Below are 15,441 nucleotides of genomic sequence, written 5' to 3'. Positions count from 1 at the left end.
ACGTTGATTAAGAAAAAAAAAGTAGCACAGCCAAGTGATTTCTGGTATCTTTCTCCTCTATATTTCTTCCTCCCCAGTCCAGTTTCGGTTTCAGTGTCGAGCAGTCGCGTTTTTTTTAATTCATTAAAAATATATGTGACGCTGTAGCAAAATGCTGACTGGGTAGTCTTCTTGCACCATAATAGATCGCCTGGCAAAACATAAACAACATTTGTTTCGGGATGTCAGTGTCCCTTGAAGGTGTTCTCTTCTTTAATTTTCGTCTGCGATGGTGCTTTCCATGCCCGTTCGCATTTCACCATCACAAAAAGAAAATGATGCCGATAACTAATCGTCTTTTTGAAACAAAAAGGGAAGTGGCAGATGCTGTTCATCAACATGGCAAGACGCAGCTTACCAGAAGTCAAAAGGCGTTTCGTGGAACCGCCTTTTACTATTTCAGATAAAGTAAAAGTTTAGGGGCATTATACGTATATGTACAAATGCTTTAACAGAAAAACTAGCACACAAGCAAAAGCTGTGTTCTATTTCTAATCTTTTTAAGTGGCAGGGACCAGTTTCTAGAAATATTTGACTTGTTGTATAAGGAATGTTAGAACATTATTTTATGCTTCCGCTTCTCTTTAGATTATGACAACGCTGAATTTCTTCCATTTTTGTTTTTTGCTGGGCAGATCTGCTCATAGAGGCCTACAGTCCTCAAGAAGAGGACGAAGGGCAGTCTGGGGTTCGAGGCATCGACAGCGTGGAGGACACCCGTGTAATCTTCTATTTCCTCACACTTGCTCTTTTTCTGTAATTCCTAACACCCCTACACTTCGTTTCACCATAAATTGTCGAACTGTGGAGGCTGCGGCTTCTGCGACCCAATAAGAGCGTCAAAGTAAGGCACGTGAAAGCACTCTATGGTTGAGCCCACAGAGGCCTCGTTACCGCCACAGCAACAGTGCCGTCCATGACAAAAAGTAGTTCTAGGCTTCTTTTCCTTTGAATGGCAATTGAACTAGCGCGATGCCATCTCTATCGGCAATATACAGTCAAATCTCGTTAATTCAAACTTGCAGGTAATTCAAACGAGCATGCAGGTCTCAACCTATGCGTCTCTATGGGAAGAAACTGGGAGGAAACGCCCAAAGTTGGCTTCACAGCAGATGACCCTTGGCCAGCAGACGACAACGGGTTTCTCCGGGCCTCGTATTTGGCGCAGCGACACACGCTCCCGTAACATGATGTCACGTGCCTCGTTCTGATGCTCTTGTTGGGTCGGAGGGGCCGTGACGTCCACAGTTTGCGAATTTATCGTGAATCGGAATATAGATGCGTAGCATAGGGGGAGGTTGGTGGTCAGAGTATCATCTAACCATCTATTGCTATGGCAATCTTAGTTCAGAGATCTGCAGTTAGTTCCAATTCACTGGTCACAACCAGGAACTCAAACCGTAACCGAAACCGAAACCGAAAACCGTTTAGGAGCGAAATTTTTTCAGTAACCGTAACCGGAACGAAACCGTTATTTGAAATTTATAAAAACCGTAACCGTAACCGTAACCGTAAATTACCTACCGGTAACCGGTTTTAACCGATATTAACCGAAAAATAAAAATATTCGTTTTTCCCAAGTATGACCTGGAGGAGGCATCTTGAAATGTCGCCGTGATTTGACAGTTACTTTCAGCGAGTGGTGCATCTGGTAATACATTTCCGTTCAATCTAACTTTGGGATTAAGAATACTTAGTTATATCAGTCGTCGTGCTTATAATAAAAAAAAAAGTCTCTATTTCTAAATCTGCCACACTCCTACATCGCTACATGTATTCAGTACGTGCCGCCTTTAGGGTATTAACTAATAAGTTCGAATTCTCAGATGCCCATCCAATTCGGTTCTATCAAAACCACCGATATATATATACCGGGTAATCCTTTTTGTTCTTGCAGATTTGTTTTAAAAGAAGCCGTGAAAGCTACACTTATGCGGTTTGTGCGAGTGTGTTATACGCCCAGGGGGGCATTATGTAGTTTGCTAATCTTTCCGATAAGTCAGATAATTAATTAAAATTCATCAATTAACTTTTACTTAGTGAAAATAGACATATGGTTTCAATTAGAAACTTGCTGAGCGTCGTCCAAAACCCCTAAACCAGTAATTTTTAGAAAGACTTTGAGCGCGTGTGAAGCGCAGTAGTGCGCTAAAGTTACCACTTCTGGACAAGGTTCAAGGCTGGGGCTAGATAAGAGACGGAAAAATTGCGCGGGCGCCTTACCGAAACCGCTAGCCTCGTACCTGCTCCACTTGTGGTAACTTCAGTGCACTACTACCCTTCTCAAGCGCTGAAAGTCTTTCTGAAAATGACTGATTTGGGGGTTTTAAACAGCACTCAGCAAGTTTCTAATTAGAACCGTATGTCTATTTTCTCTAATTAAAAAGTTAATTAGTAAATTTTAATTAATTAGCCGACTTATCCCAAAGATTAGTAACTCACATAACGTCACCCTCGGCGTATAACTCACTCGCACAAACCCCATAAGTGTGCTTTCATGGCTTTTTTTTTTTAAACAAATCTGCAAGAATAAAAAGAAACACCCTGTATATATAATATGCATGCTCGAGCTGAGAGCGGCGGAAGGAACGAGAAAATGTCCGAAGGGTTTCCGAGTTTGTTTTTTTTTTTGTTTTTTTCATGCCGAGACTCTTTTTCGAACCGAGTGGCAGCCGCCGGCACTGCCACGCAACTCAGCAAGACAAGAGAAAAAGCCAAGGAGAAGGATGCCTCGTCGTTGTTGTTGTTGAAAAACTTTATTGAGTTGAAAGATTTAGGAAAGGGAAGGGGAGAAAGGGGAAGAAAAAGGAGAGAGTGGTTGTGTGCCCCTATTCCGGGGCTCCAAGTGCGGAGTGAACTCGGAGTGCTCGGGCCACGAGCAGCCTCTGCTCGCTAGCCGTCGCGTACTTGAGTCCCGCTTCCCACTCCTCGAGTTTGGGCTCCTCGACTGGAGCCAGTCCTGGGAGGTTCTTGCATGCCCAGACAACGTGATAAACGCCCACCCAGGGCTCACCACAGAAGGGACAGTCCGCCGTGGCGTACCGCTCTGGGTACCACAGATGTAGCTGGATCGGTGTGACGAACGTGTCCGTCTGAAGTCGTCTCCACGTGAACTCTTCTTCTTTGCTGAGACCTTTGGCCGGCCCAGGATATTCTGCCCTATGTGTTCGTAGAGCCTTTAAGGCCTCACTGTAAGTGAGCGCACTGTCCAGATCCCTCTGGAGCAGAACCGAGTCCCGGTATAACGCACCTCGGGCCGCAGCATTCGCCGCCTCGTTTCCGACTTGCCCCATATGGCCGGGGGTCCAGATCAGATGTACTCCCTCTACTGCGGTTTTGCGGAGGAGCCTTAGAGCTGGTTGACCCACGACCCCTCGCGCAAAGTTTTGACAAGCTCTTTGTGAATCCGAAATTATCGTCGCACGAGGATTGCAAACCGCCGCCAATGCTATGGCCGCCTCCTCCACTTGTTCAACCGTCTGCGCTCGTATGGAGGCGACGCGTCTGATCTGCCCTTGCGCATTGGCCACCGCTATTGCAGCCACCCCCAGCACCGGACCGGCCCCATCCACGTACAGGGTTCCCTCTCTGCTGTCCCAGGAACGCGCTAGGGCCACCGCTCGCGCTTGTCTCCGTTCCGCATTCCTATCCGGGTGCATGTTGCGGGGGATTCTACTGATCGTGAATCTCTGCCGGGTCTCAGCCGGCAGCTCTTCCCCCGCGTCTCCGGGCCCGTGAGAACCGCCGGGTACTGCCATTCCCAGTTTGTCCAGAAGCCACGCTCCATTCACTGTGGAAGAGAGTCGCTTCAGCTGTGACACTAGTTGAGCTTCATGAAGTTCTTCTATGGTGTTATGCACCCCAAGTTTAAGCAGTTTCTCGGTCGCCGTACGCTCTGGTAGCCCCAGCGCGTTTTTGTACGCTCTCCTTATCAGTACGTTTAGCTTTTGCATCTCCGCCTTGTTCAAGTTCAGGTACAGAGTGCCGTACGTCAGTCTGGCAATAATGAAGGCCTGGACCAACCGTATTGCCTCTTTCTCCTTTATACCGTGTCTACGGTTCCTAATTCGCCTCATCATACCGCACACCTGCGTGGTCATGGCGTCCAGTCTGTCGATAGTCGACTTGTTCCCCCTCCCCTGTTGTAGAAGCTGGCCAAGAATCCGAACCTCCGCTGGTTTTGGGACCCGGACCCCATCTATCACCACGTCAATGTGATCGACTAGCTTATCGCGAGGGTTTCGGAAGACAAGAAGCTCAGATTTCTCCGGGGCGCACTTAAGCCCGCATCTCATAACGTACTCTCCGACGATATCCGCCGCCGCCTGAAGCTTCTCTTCTATTTCCGCGTCACTGCCCTTACTGCACCACAGGGTGATGTCATCCGCGTAGATGGCATGCTCCACGTTCGGAACCGCCCTCAGCGCTTCTGGTAGACCCGCAGCGCAAGGTTGAACAGCAACGGGGAAAGTACTGCCCCTTGCGGCGTACCCCTGGAACCCAGTCTGTATGTCCCAGATTGCATACTTCCCAACGTCAACGTGGCTGTCCTGTCCGTCAAGAAACTGCGGACATATTCGAAGGTTCTTCTCCCGCAGTTAACTGTGCTGAGACCCCTAAGTATGCTTTCGTGCGAAACATTATCAAACGCGCCTTTCAAGTCTAAAGCTAGAAGGCATCTCGTTTGGCCGCTCCTCGGATTCTCCAGTATATCCTTATATATCCACAAGAGTATGTCCTGCGTCGATGTGTGAGGTCTGAACCCGAACTGCGTGTTCGGAAGGAGTTGTTCCTTGTCTAGATATTTCATAACCCTGGAGTTTATGACTCGTTCGAACGCCTTGCCCAGGCAAGATGTAAGCGAAATCGGCCGCAGATTTTCTAGCTTGAGCTCCTTTTTGGGTTTTGGAATGAAGCGAATGTCAGCAACCTTCCAACTATCTGGAGTAAGCCCGCGCTCCCAGAAATGTTCGTTGAAATGGCGTACCAGCTCTTTCAGGTCCCCTTCCCCTAAGTTGTAGAGGAGTTTCGCTGTGAGGGAGTCCGGTCCGGGTGCTGCGCCCTTCCTCATAACCTCGAGCTCATACTCCAATTCCGCTACAGTAATTGGCCTGTCTAATTCAGGGTTTTCCTGCCCTTCATACTCCACGATTTCTTCTGTGGATTCCAAACACAAATACCTTTCCGCCAGCCAATCCATGATCTGCTTGCGGTCCCCGGGTAACTTATGTATCAGTTCCGCTAAACGGCCGCCCGTCACCGCCTTTGCCCTACTCGGATCGATTAAGGCCCTAAGCATCCTCCATGCCTAAGCCGTGCCTAGGCTTCCCCGTATAGAGTCACACAGGCCATACCAGTTCTTCCTAGCCAAGTCCACCGCATAGTCCTCGGCCAGCTTTGTGAGTGCTTGAATCCTCTTCCTCAGCTTCTTGTTGTAGCGCTGTTTCTTCCATCTCCTGGTCAGCCCGCGTCGTGCTTCCCAAAGATGAAGCAGACGCGTGTCCACTGCTGGGGTCTTCTCTGAGAGTTCAACTTCAGCCACGAACGGCTTGACACTGGCGATCACCTCCGAAGACCAATCCTCGATGTTCTCGATGCTAGCTGCACCTTTCCCTCTCTGTTTTCGCCATCGGTCCCAATCCGTTATTCTTGCCTTTCCCGTCTTTCTTGTGTATCCGGACTCGTGAATAGTCGTTTCGAGGATACAATGATCGCTACCGAGTTGCTCCATGAGGTTAGTCCACTCAGCGTTCGCCACGTTCTTGACAAGCGTCAGGTCCGGACAGGTGTCTCTGCATGAGCTCGTGCCCGTCCTGGTTGGCTGATCAACCTCGGTAAGCAATGTTAGGCGTTCCTGGTTGATGCTTTCCGCCAGCCTTCTGCCTTTCGGAGAAACGTACTTGTAACCCCATCTCGGGTGAGGGGCGTTGAAGTCTCCCGCAATAATCACAGGGTCCTTCCCCGCCTCCTTGACCACCTTCGCGATGAGCCGCCTGTAGTCCGTCTTATGGTTCTTTGGATTTCCATACACGTTCTCCACATGTACACCCCGATCCCCTTTTTTCACTGGGATGATCACAATGTGACAGCAAGACACCTCACAGCCATCCAAGTCTAGTCTCGTGGCTGCGTAGGTCTTGTGCACAAGCGTCGCGACGTATTGGTCGCCCTCAATTGTAGCATAGTCTTTGATCTTCACTGGTTTCTTGCCCGGCTCCTGCAGCAGTATCACCGCCGCACTCTCAAGAAAAAAGGGTGTCAAAAGGTGCATTCTTACACCCTTTGTCCCATATAATACTCCCCAGAATTTCAATTCGACGTACAGTGCCCTACAGTCGAACAGGGGGCCCGAAATTTTACGAAGGGCTTGATAGCCGTGTGGTACAACATTTTAAATAGCTAAAGTACGCGTCAAAGACCACATAGAGAAAACACCGAGTTTTTACAGTAGGGTCAAGAAAACTCGGATTATTTTTTTCGTGTTCAGTAAAACGTACATTAGCTATTTTAATAAGTTGTACCACACGGCTATCAAGCCATTCCTAAAATTTCGGGCCGTCTGTTCGACTGTAGGGCGCTGTATGTCGAATTGAAGTTTGGGGTGTATTATATGGGACAAAGGGTGTAAGAATGCACCTTTTGACACCCTTTTTTCTTGAGAGTGCGGGGGATTGGGATCAAGCGACACCCTCAGGCTAAGGCTCGCCTGTTTCCGACCCATCCCCCTGCAGTTCCACTGCCACACTTTCAAACTTGGCTTCTCTGACTTGCGCATGATTCTGCGTCCGAAATTTCTGCGTCCCGTAGAGGCTCGCCCCTTTTTCTCCGCTTCGAGACGAACTGCCTGAAGAGGCTCTCTTGGTTTTGCTCAAGAGTCTTTCCTAATTTCTCCAGCTCGGTGACCCTGCATGTCAGCTGCATCAGTTGGCTGGTGAAGAATTCTTGAAGTCCCTGGATCGCCCGCTGAACGGTCGTCTCCACGATCGCTTGTACTTGCTCTGCCGAGACTCCCCCGGTTCTTTCTCTTTTGTTCCAAAGTTCCTCTATGGTCTTTTTGCAGTGGGGCACGTTCCTCCGCAGGTCTTGTATCGCTCCGTTGCTGCTCGCCCCTCCACCTTTGGGCTGGGACGTGCTCCTCGACTCCTGATCCCCGACCCTTTGGAGTTCCGGCCACTTCTTGCGATTGCCTGGATCAGTGAAGATCCCTTCCATAGAGGTGCTTCGCTTGCTCTTTTTTCGCTTGACCTTTTGCGGGCGCCGCTTGGATGTAGTCATATCTCGAGACGCGCTTCTCCCACAGCTGGCGGACCGGCTGCGCGAGCGGGTGCGCGAGTCTGACACGCTCCGTCCCGACTCTCTCGAAAGCCACCGCACGTGCTGCGCGCCGTCGCGACGTCTCCCCCGACTCCGTCTAGGCTCCCTGCTTTTAGTCTCCTTGTAGAACTTCTCCGGGCAGTGTCTGTCATAGGTCTTGTGGGCCCCCCCGCACAAGGCACACTTCGGCACACACTCATGGTCCTCACCGACCTCAGTGGCCCTGCACGCCGAGCACGCAAATCCTTCCGGCTTGCTGCATACGTCGGTCCGATGGCCCACTTCACCACAGTTCAGACAAGCCGCCCTAGTCTTCTTATAGATAAAGCAGGGAGTCTCAAGCCAATTGAAGCTCACCGTGAACGGTACCTTCTTCCCCGCAAATACGATTACCGCAGACTGTGACTTCCCTAGCCTCCTTGCTTCTAGAACTTCGTATCCCACAGCTCTGGTTTTCTGTCGAATCTGTTCGTTAGTCAGGTCAGGCCGGACACCGTGTATGACGCCGCGGCACGCATCTTCGCTCGGGGAGACATGATACGCTTCGACGTCTAGCACGCCGACAGGAAAATTCAGTTTCTTGATACCTGCGACGGCTTCCGCTTCGCTCCATTCGTCCGTACAAACCATGATTGTGTTCTGTGCTTCCAGCAGCCTTACGACCGTCTTCTCGTCCAATCCTCTCGGCAGGGAGCTCTGGACCGCTTCCCCGATCAGGCTCCTGTACCACTTCAGGTCCACCGCGACCCGATGAGGTTTGATAATGACCTTGTGCTTGTAGACTCTGAGACTGGGCAACCTCAGAGTTTTCCTCGACTTGAAATTCTCCGCCGTTGTTCCCCCGGCTTCATCTCGAACTTGTTTCTCGAGGCCTCGTGTCTCCCTCTTGCGCTTTTTCTTCTGCATCAGTACTTGCACCCAGCCGTTGCCGGGTCCTCCGTCCTCCTGGTCCCCCAAGGTGGCATCCTTGATTCCATTATCCCGGAGTGGCCGCTGCGCCGGGTTGATAAATCCATGCGCCACCTCGTCTGGGTTATAGCCGATCACTCGACCGGTACCTGGAGTTTCTTGGGTCCTTGTATCCATCCTCCAGCCTTCAGCCCCCACCAGGACGGCGACCGCCACGCGATAGGCCTAGCTAGGCGGCCGCTCCGAGAAGCTCGGTGCGGCGCGCCCTGCGGCGCGAAGCCTAACGAGTGTTAACAGGCCCTCCGTGGGCCAGAATCGTGACAATGTCCTTGAAATGAGAAAGATTCGGCTCACCGGCATGAAAGTGGTATCGAGCGAAACCGGAACGTTAGCTCTGTCTTCTCCAACACTTTTCACCGCACAGAAAAGGAATTTTCCAAGAAAAAGGACGATTTTCTGCGGAGCCCATAGAACATGCGTCCGCTCTCAGCACGTGCGTGCACGCGCTCCCCCCTCGTCGTCGAACGCGCGAACGCACTTGGCCTCCGATGACAGAGCCGCCCTCGTCCAACAGACACGGAATGCCATTTCTGCCTCCTTCGCCTCAACCTTGGGAGTTGCCCTGCTTCCAATTGTCAATGCCCTGGCCGGTCTTGCCCCAAACGTCCAGCAGTCTCAGCAGTCCCTGCCGCAGAACTCTGAACGCGAGTTATTTGAACGTCAGCACGGTAAGCTCGAACATCCACAGACGTGCCAAAGATCGCTTCCAACATCGTCGGAGTCCTCCCCCTGCTTCCGCCGGAGGTATGGCTTCTACGGGAATCAATTCTACCAGAGCCACCAACGCGATTCGACCACCTCCGGTGGAGCCCCCATCGCCCATTCTCAGAGCGAGGGTCCGTCAGGCCTAAGACATTCTGAGCGACCTCGCCCAGAACACCAGAAGTTTGTCAACGACAGATGTTCACGAGATCCGGCATCTTCACCCGTATCGGTTCTACTGGGACTCCATGCTCCCCGAACATCAGCACCTCGTTTTTGAATGAGTGGAACTCTTCCCCATCGTCGCAAGAGGGAACAGGAGGACGGCTATCTTTTACCAGACATCCAAGTTGGAGTCCGAGGTTTCCAAAAAGCTCCCCGACCAGCTACCCAACCAGCCTCGACGCGGACGCCGCATGTCTCGTGCTTCCGCGAGCACCAGCTACCGCCCAGGCACCAAGTCCAAGAGGGCCCCTAATCCTAAGTGAGTCCGGCAGCTACCCTCGGTCTTCGAGACCCACCAGTGCCGTCATCGACGGCATGGTCGTCTCCTCGACGCTCCTGGATGTTTTCCCGGTCGAGGACGTTCTCGCCCATGCATTTAGCGAAGCTTGCGTCTCGGCCGACCTTGCCCTTGCTTGATATTGTACCGAAGAAGACGACACATTGGATCCGGACTCGACGGCCACCGCCACCGAGCGAATCCTGCAGAGTGGCTCAGCAGGACCGACAGTTTCATCGAGCCCCACGCCGATGACGACTCCTTCTACGCCTACGATGACGGGGAGGAACGCCGCACCAACACTAAGGAACACACTACAGACAAACAAAGCGACGTCGAAGACTCCAAGTCGAACCTGGGTAGCACTGCCTACAACTCGAAAGCGACGGGACCTCCGCCGCCAATCCACCCAATTGGCACTTCAAGTCGACTGGGCAGTGTTTAGTGAGGCATATAGTTTTCACGAACCGCCCGACTTCGGCGCACTTTCCATTCGCTGCACAAAGGCTTCTTGCTTTACGGCCCGACCCCCTCTCCCTGGCCAGGTTCCCACGATCGATGCCGCCGTAACCAACATGATGGCGGCATTATCGAACGCTCCTCACGTGGTCCGTACCTCAACCCTGTCTTCGTCGTATCCAAGTCAGCCACCGAGACCCGCTCTGTTTTAGACTGCGCCGCACTTACTTCTTACCTCCAGGCACCTCAGTTTCGCCTTACTCCGCTACCCCAGGCCATCAAAGTAAACCCTCTTCCCGCCCCAAGCGCATATGGTGAAGCTTGACCTTGTCGAGGTCTTTTACCATATCACGCTTGATCCCTCCTCCCGTAACCTGACAACAATTAGACTAGGCCGCCGTTACTGCCGTTTTTGCCGTATGCCCTTCGTGATACGCCCGGTGCCGTTTTACATGCAGCTCTTAGCAACAGCCATTTCCAGGGAAATGCGCGCCCGTGGACTCTGGGCTTGATCTCCTATAGAAAACTTCTTGTGCGCCCATCCCGACCCAGACCAGTTGACGTCTACGGTGCTCCTCCTCGTGCAGGACTTGTTGCGGTGGGGGTTTCGCTTAAACCTGAGCGACACGAGCAGAGCCCACGCGACGCATGAATTTTCTTGCGTTCAGGCTCGACACAGCCGAGGACACCATTTCGCAAACGCCAGAACGGCTCCAAGCCTTTCCTCACTCGCTGGAGCGTCCGCTTCCCCTCAAGGCACTCAGGTTGCGGCGGGCTACTTGGCATTTTACTTTCCTCTCTATGGCTCTGTGTTGTTTTTTTTCGTCTTCGTCCCCTGTTTGACAAAGCTTGAAACCAAATCACCCTTTCACTCAACTGGCTTCCCTTTCTTCTACGTGTTTGCCGACTTTGCCGCACTGCCAACCTCTCTCCCTTCCTCCCTCTACCCAACAACGCATGGGCAGATTCCTCCGGAGTCGGTTAAGGCGTAGATGTTCGGGACTGTGCGCAGGCAATCATCGGCCCTCTGCCGAGGCCAATATACCTCCGGGAAGGACTCGCCGTGTTATGGCGCCCGTGTATTGCCGAAAAAAGGACTATTCTACACACGGAGAACAGAACTTTGGCTCTCGCGCAGCGCCGCGGCCATGGACGAGGTTTGCCTTGGGGTTATTGCCAGTGCCATTTTTCTTCATTTATTTATTTATTGAAATTTATTGAAACCTCGGGGAACCTTTCGGACGTGCCCTTGATCTTTCCGCCGCCCTCAGCACGAGAAGGAAAGTACGTCTCGCGCCGAGAGCGTGAGGACTGGATGGCCCGCCGGCTCGCCATCGAGTGTCAAGCGCGCAACGGCAGGTCGGCGGGGCTCATGACCGACGGTACCCATTTTATTGACATATCTTCATTAAGAGAAAGAAGAGAAACGGCACTGGCAATATCCCAAGGCAAAGCTCGTCCATGGCCGCGGTGCAGCGCTAGACCCAAAGCTGTGTTGTCCGTGTGTAGAAGAATCCCTTTCTCGCTAATGCAAGCGCACCAGAGCATGGCGAGTCCTTCCCTGTGGTATATTGGCATCGGCAGAGGGGCTATGATTGCCTGCGCACAGTCCCCTACAAGTACTCCAAAACCGACTCCAGGGGCATCTGCCCATACGCTCTCGCTGGCCGATCACAGGATCGGCCAGCGAGAGACGGGCGCTTCGATAACCATAGGCAATTGCTTGGAAATAGCAAACATGACGTAGGTGTAACATGGCACAACAACGAAGACTAAGGAAAGGAGCGAACAAAATATGACATATGTTACAGCTTTCTATTGTTCGTTCCTCTCCCTAGTCTTCCTTTTTGTGCTATTGCATTCACAATACGCCTCGCAAGTGGGCTCATTTTCGTCTTCTGCGCATGAGAAAGGAAGTAGCGGTGACGTCAGAACGCCGAGCCCTGATTGGCTGATCGCGGCCCCCTATCTGAGCGTCGTCTGCTCCTTTGCAACGTCGTCTGCTCGCAACGTCGTCTGCGTCTGTCTTACCTTTCCTGCGACTTTCGGAAGTGCAGGTCTTTACGAGCGAGCTCGACTACGCCTTTCAGAGAGGGCACACGAAATAACTCGAGCGGTACGTTGTTTTTGTCTAACATCTAGCAGACGCGCATCAAGGAGGGAAGTCAAAGGACTCACTGGCGAGGTGTCTTCAGGCGCCGAGGTTTGTTTGCTAAGAACCGAGAGTAAGCGTGTTAGTGGTCGCAAGTTCTTTCCCTAATACCTTTTCCCTCCCTTCGTGTGCGGCAAGACCCCTCACTGTTTAACGGCGTCGGCGGGTTTGCGCAGTTAACGTCGTCTGCTTTACGTCTGCTAGTCAAAGCGATGACTGCTTTACCTTTCCTGCGTCTGTCGGAGATTCACCGCTTCTTCACCGGCGAGAGTCATCGTTGCCTCGGGAAACAAGGAGATAACAAGAGGAAGAAATCGACCTTTTAATCCAAAATTGAGGTCAGCGATCAAAGTATAATACGGGAAGGGTTCACAAGGGTCGCGCGGGCATATTCCATTCAGCACGCCAGCCGGTCGTGGGCAGACGGTCGCCGAGTCGCGGAGTGCCTAACTGGGCCTAACTGCCGAGCTCGGTTAGGTCGCCTTCGGTGGAATCGTGGCCGTTGGAGCTTTTCCTGGGTGTTTGTGGATCCAGCGTTCTTGTTCGTCGTGGTCTGTTTCAAGTATACTTTTTACTTTTTTCTTGCTGCTTGAAGTCGGGACGCGTGAGAAGCGCACGTAGAAAAATAAACGTCCGTGGGTCGTCGCGACCGCGACGCTGTCGGCCATGCTGATTTGATCGTAAGAAGTGCGTAAGATAGCTTCGGAGCTGTTGTAGGATTGCGTCGTAACCTGCGCAAAACTTACGAAAATTTCGTTTCGTGAATACGAATTTGTTCTTAAGTTTTGTCTTACGCACACCTTTGGCGTAAGATCGTTTCGTGAATGCACTTCCGAAAGTCGCAGGAAAGGTAAGACAGACGCTGAAGATGTTGCGAGCAGACGACGTTGCAAAGGAGCAGACGACGCTCAGATAGGGGGACGCGATCAGCCAATCAGGGCTCGGCGTTCTGACGTCACCGCTACCCCCTGCGCAAGAAGCAGACGAACTTGCCCTCCGCATATGTTTGTCTTTCACCAACTAGCCCAGCTCTCAATCTTATGTTTACTTTCTCCCACTAGCCCAGCTCTCAATTTTATTACTATATTTCACTTAGCAGTATTTTACTAGAGGATGACTATATATCTGCTCCTTCCTTTAGAGTGGGCGAAGACTCGTCTGCATGTGTTAGGTTGAAATCAACTATAGCGACGAGAAGGTGCGAATGTTTTTTTCCGGCACACAGTGGGAACTTTCTTAGGGTTGTTTACAAACGCTGCCGAACAACAAAGTGGTAATGTTTATTTTAATTTTTATTATATAGAATGCGATGACGATGATCCCCGAGTAGCGGAAGTAACCTGTATGCGCGGGTATCAAACAATATAATGTAAGTAGATGTAATGATCAAGCATTGGAGCTAGAAACGCGTGCAACTTTTGACCAATTAAAAAAAGTATTAAGACGTTTCTAAGTTTCTTGAATTTCATGTTGTTGGATATCTGGGACTATTTTAAACCGTTTATTATAAGACAGCTGTATAGCATTTCAATTAAAGAAATTATTGGGAAAACCGAAATAAACCGGTTTTTAGGAACTTGTAACTGGTAACCGAAACCGTAAAAATTAAAACCGTAAAAAACCGAAACGAAACCGTTATCAAGAGGAAGCCGTAACCGTAACCGTAACCGAAACGTTATATTTTTCGGTTTGAGTCCCTGTTCCCGAATATAGCGGCGTCGCCATCGGCGTCGGCGTATCCGCGCCCGTTGCGTTATGGGACGTTAGAAACCTATACGTCAATTCAATTATCCGCTAAATTTAGTAAAGAAACTGAATTAGTGTTTAGGTCTGTGATGCCCCATATTGCTGCGCGCGTTGCGTTATGGGGCTAGCCCACCACACCCTCCTCGAACTCTTTGTCCTACCTTAAAAAGAAATCAATGTACATTTTTTTCTTTAAATTCCTTACCACGGTATATTGCAAAATCAAAATACCTCAAGACAGGGACGTCGCCAAAAAAAAAGGGGGGGGGGGGCAGCCCCCCCTTCAATATTTTTCATTTTGCTGAGGCCTCCTCTCCCCCCTCCCCCTCATACAGCATTTTGTCACAAGCGGACACCCCTCCCCACCCCCCCCCCCCCCCCTTCCCGGAACCAAAATCCTGGCTACGTGCCTGCCTCAAGAGCTTCGCTCTAATCTTACATTACAAAGAAGCCTAAACGTCTGTAACTTTATGTCTCTTAAGAGTAAATCCGGTTGCAGTTAAAGTTAAAAAACGAAAACGTCCCATAACAGTCTGGGCTTTTTTCTATGCCAAGGTGAAAAAGTAAGGTCGCTACGAGTATTGAGGCTCTTGACGAACGGAAACATAAAAGAAGAAAAATGTTGCAACTGCTCTACGTTTTTTTTTTTTTTTTTTTTCATTCGCATTAACGTGGTAATATTTTAAAATAAACAATATTTTATGGCCGTTGGTCCTCCAGCAGCCTCACGCTTGTTGTTCTAACCATATCTGACTCGCTCACTGCGGGCATCCAGGCATCAGACACGCAAACATCCGGTGTTATTTCTGTCTCTCACGCGGCGTTCCAGGCGAAGCATGAAGGCAAAAGCGAATCAAGCTATTCTTGAATACAAATCGCCATCTGTATTCGATAAAAAAAAAGCCGAAAACGTTGAAGCTTGTTTTAATAGAAGAAAGAAAAGTTTGAGACAATGTCAAACTTCGACATGTGATCTATCAATATGCCGCTCCCGGCAAGCGTAACATCAAAAGATGTTTCGGAATTTATATTCTCGTTATTTCCATTAGTTGACGTGATTCCGGTTTTATTGCGCAAGGAAACAATACCATTTTCTATTTTTTTATTGTTAAATATGCATTCTTCGTACAATTCAACGCGTACGTTTTCAATTCCCTCTGATCGAACAATCCATTTATTTATTTATTTATTGAAATACCTTAAAGCTCTTTCTGGGAAGGACATTACATAAGGGGGGGGGGGGGGATAAATAGATCATGTATGAAACATAAAAAATAATAAAATAAAAACACGCAGAGCAGTGCAAACATAAAATATCGTAAATCAAACAACAAAAAATAAAACCTTCCACAGTGTTGGCAACATACAAGAAGTCGTGTCATAGAATACCTAAATGGCTGCTGATAAGAGAACGAAAGCTATCAGGGTTAATCTCGGTGGCCATGCGCTCTGTTATGTCTGTCCTTCCTATGTCCATGTCTTCAAAGTGCAATCATGTTTTCTAACGTACCATACCAAATTGCCCAACATTCAGCACTTGTAGATCATTCCACCACAC

The 15,441-nt window shown here is 50.2% G+C and overlaps 1 protein-coding gene and 1 pseudogene across 1 annotated transcript; one reads left to right on the top strand and one right to left on the bottom strand.

The window, feature by feature from the left end:
• Window positions 1-2,787: 2,787 nt before the first annotated feature.
• Window positions 2,788-3,992, bottom strand: LOC120843159. Its single transcript, XM_040214398.1, has one exon. The coding sequence runs from the start codon at window positions 3,990-3,992 to the stop codon at window positions 2,868-2,870; it is 1,125 nt and encodes a 374-aa protein (XP_040070332.1). The 3' UTR covers window positions 2,788-2,867.
• Window positions 3,993-8,843: 4,851 nt separating this feature from the next.
• The window catches only part of LOC115312638, a 56,897-nt pseudogene continuing 50,299 nt past the window's right edge, over window positions 8,844-15,441 (top strand).

This window comes from Ixodes scapularis, unplaced genomic scaffold, assembly GCF_016920785.2.
Source record: "Ixodes scapularis isolate PalLabHiFi unplaced genomic scaffold, ASM1692078v2 PGA_scaffold10__122_contigs__length_95168666, whole genome shotgun sequence".
In the NCBI taxonomy this organism is placed as follows: domain Eukaryota; kingdom Metazoa; phylum Arthropoda; class Arachnida; order Ixodida; family Ixodidae; genus Ixodes; species Ixodes scapularis.
The sequence above is the reverse complement of the archived record's forward strand: the minus strand, read 5'-3'. Positions and strand labels throughout refer to the sequence as shown.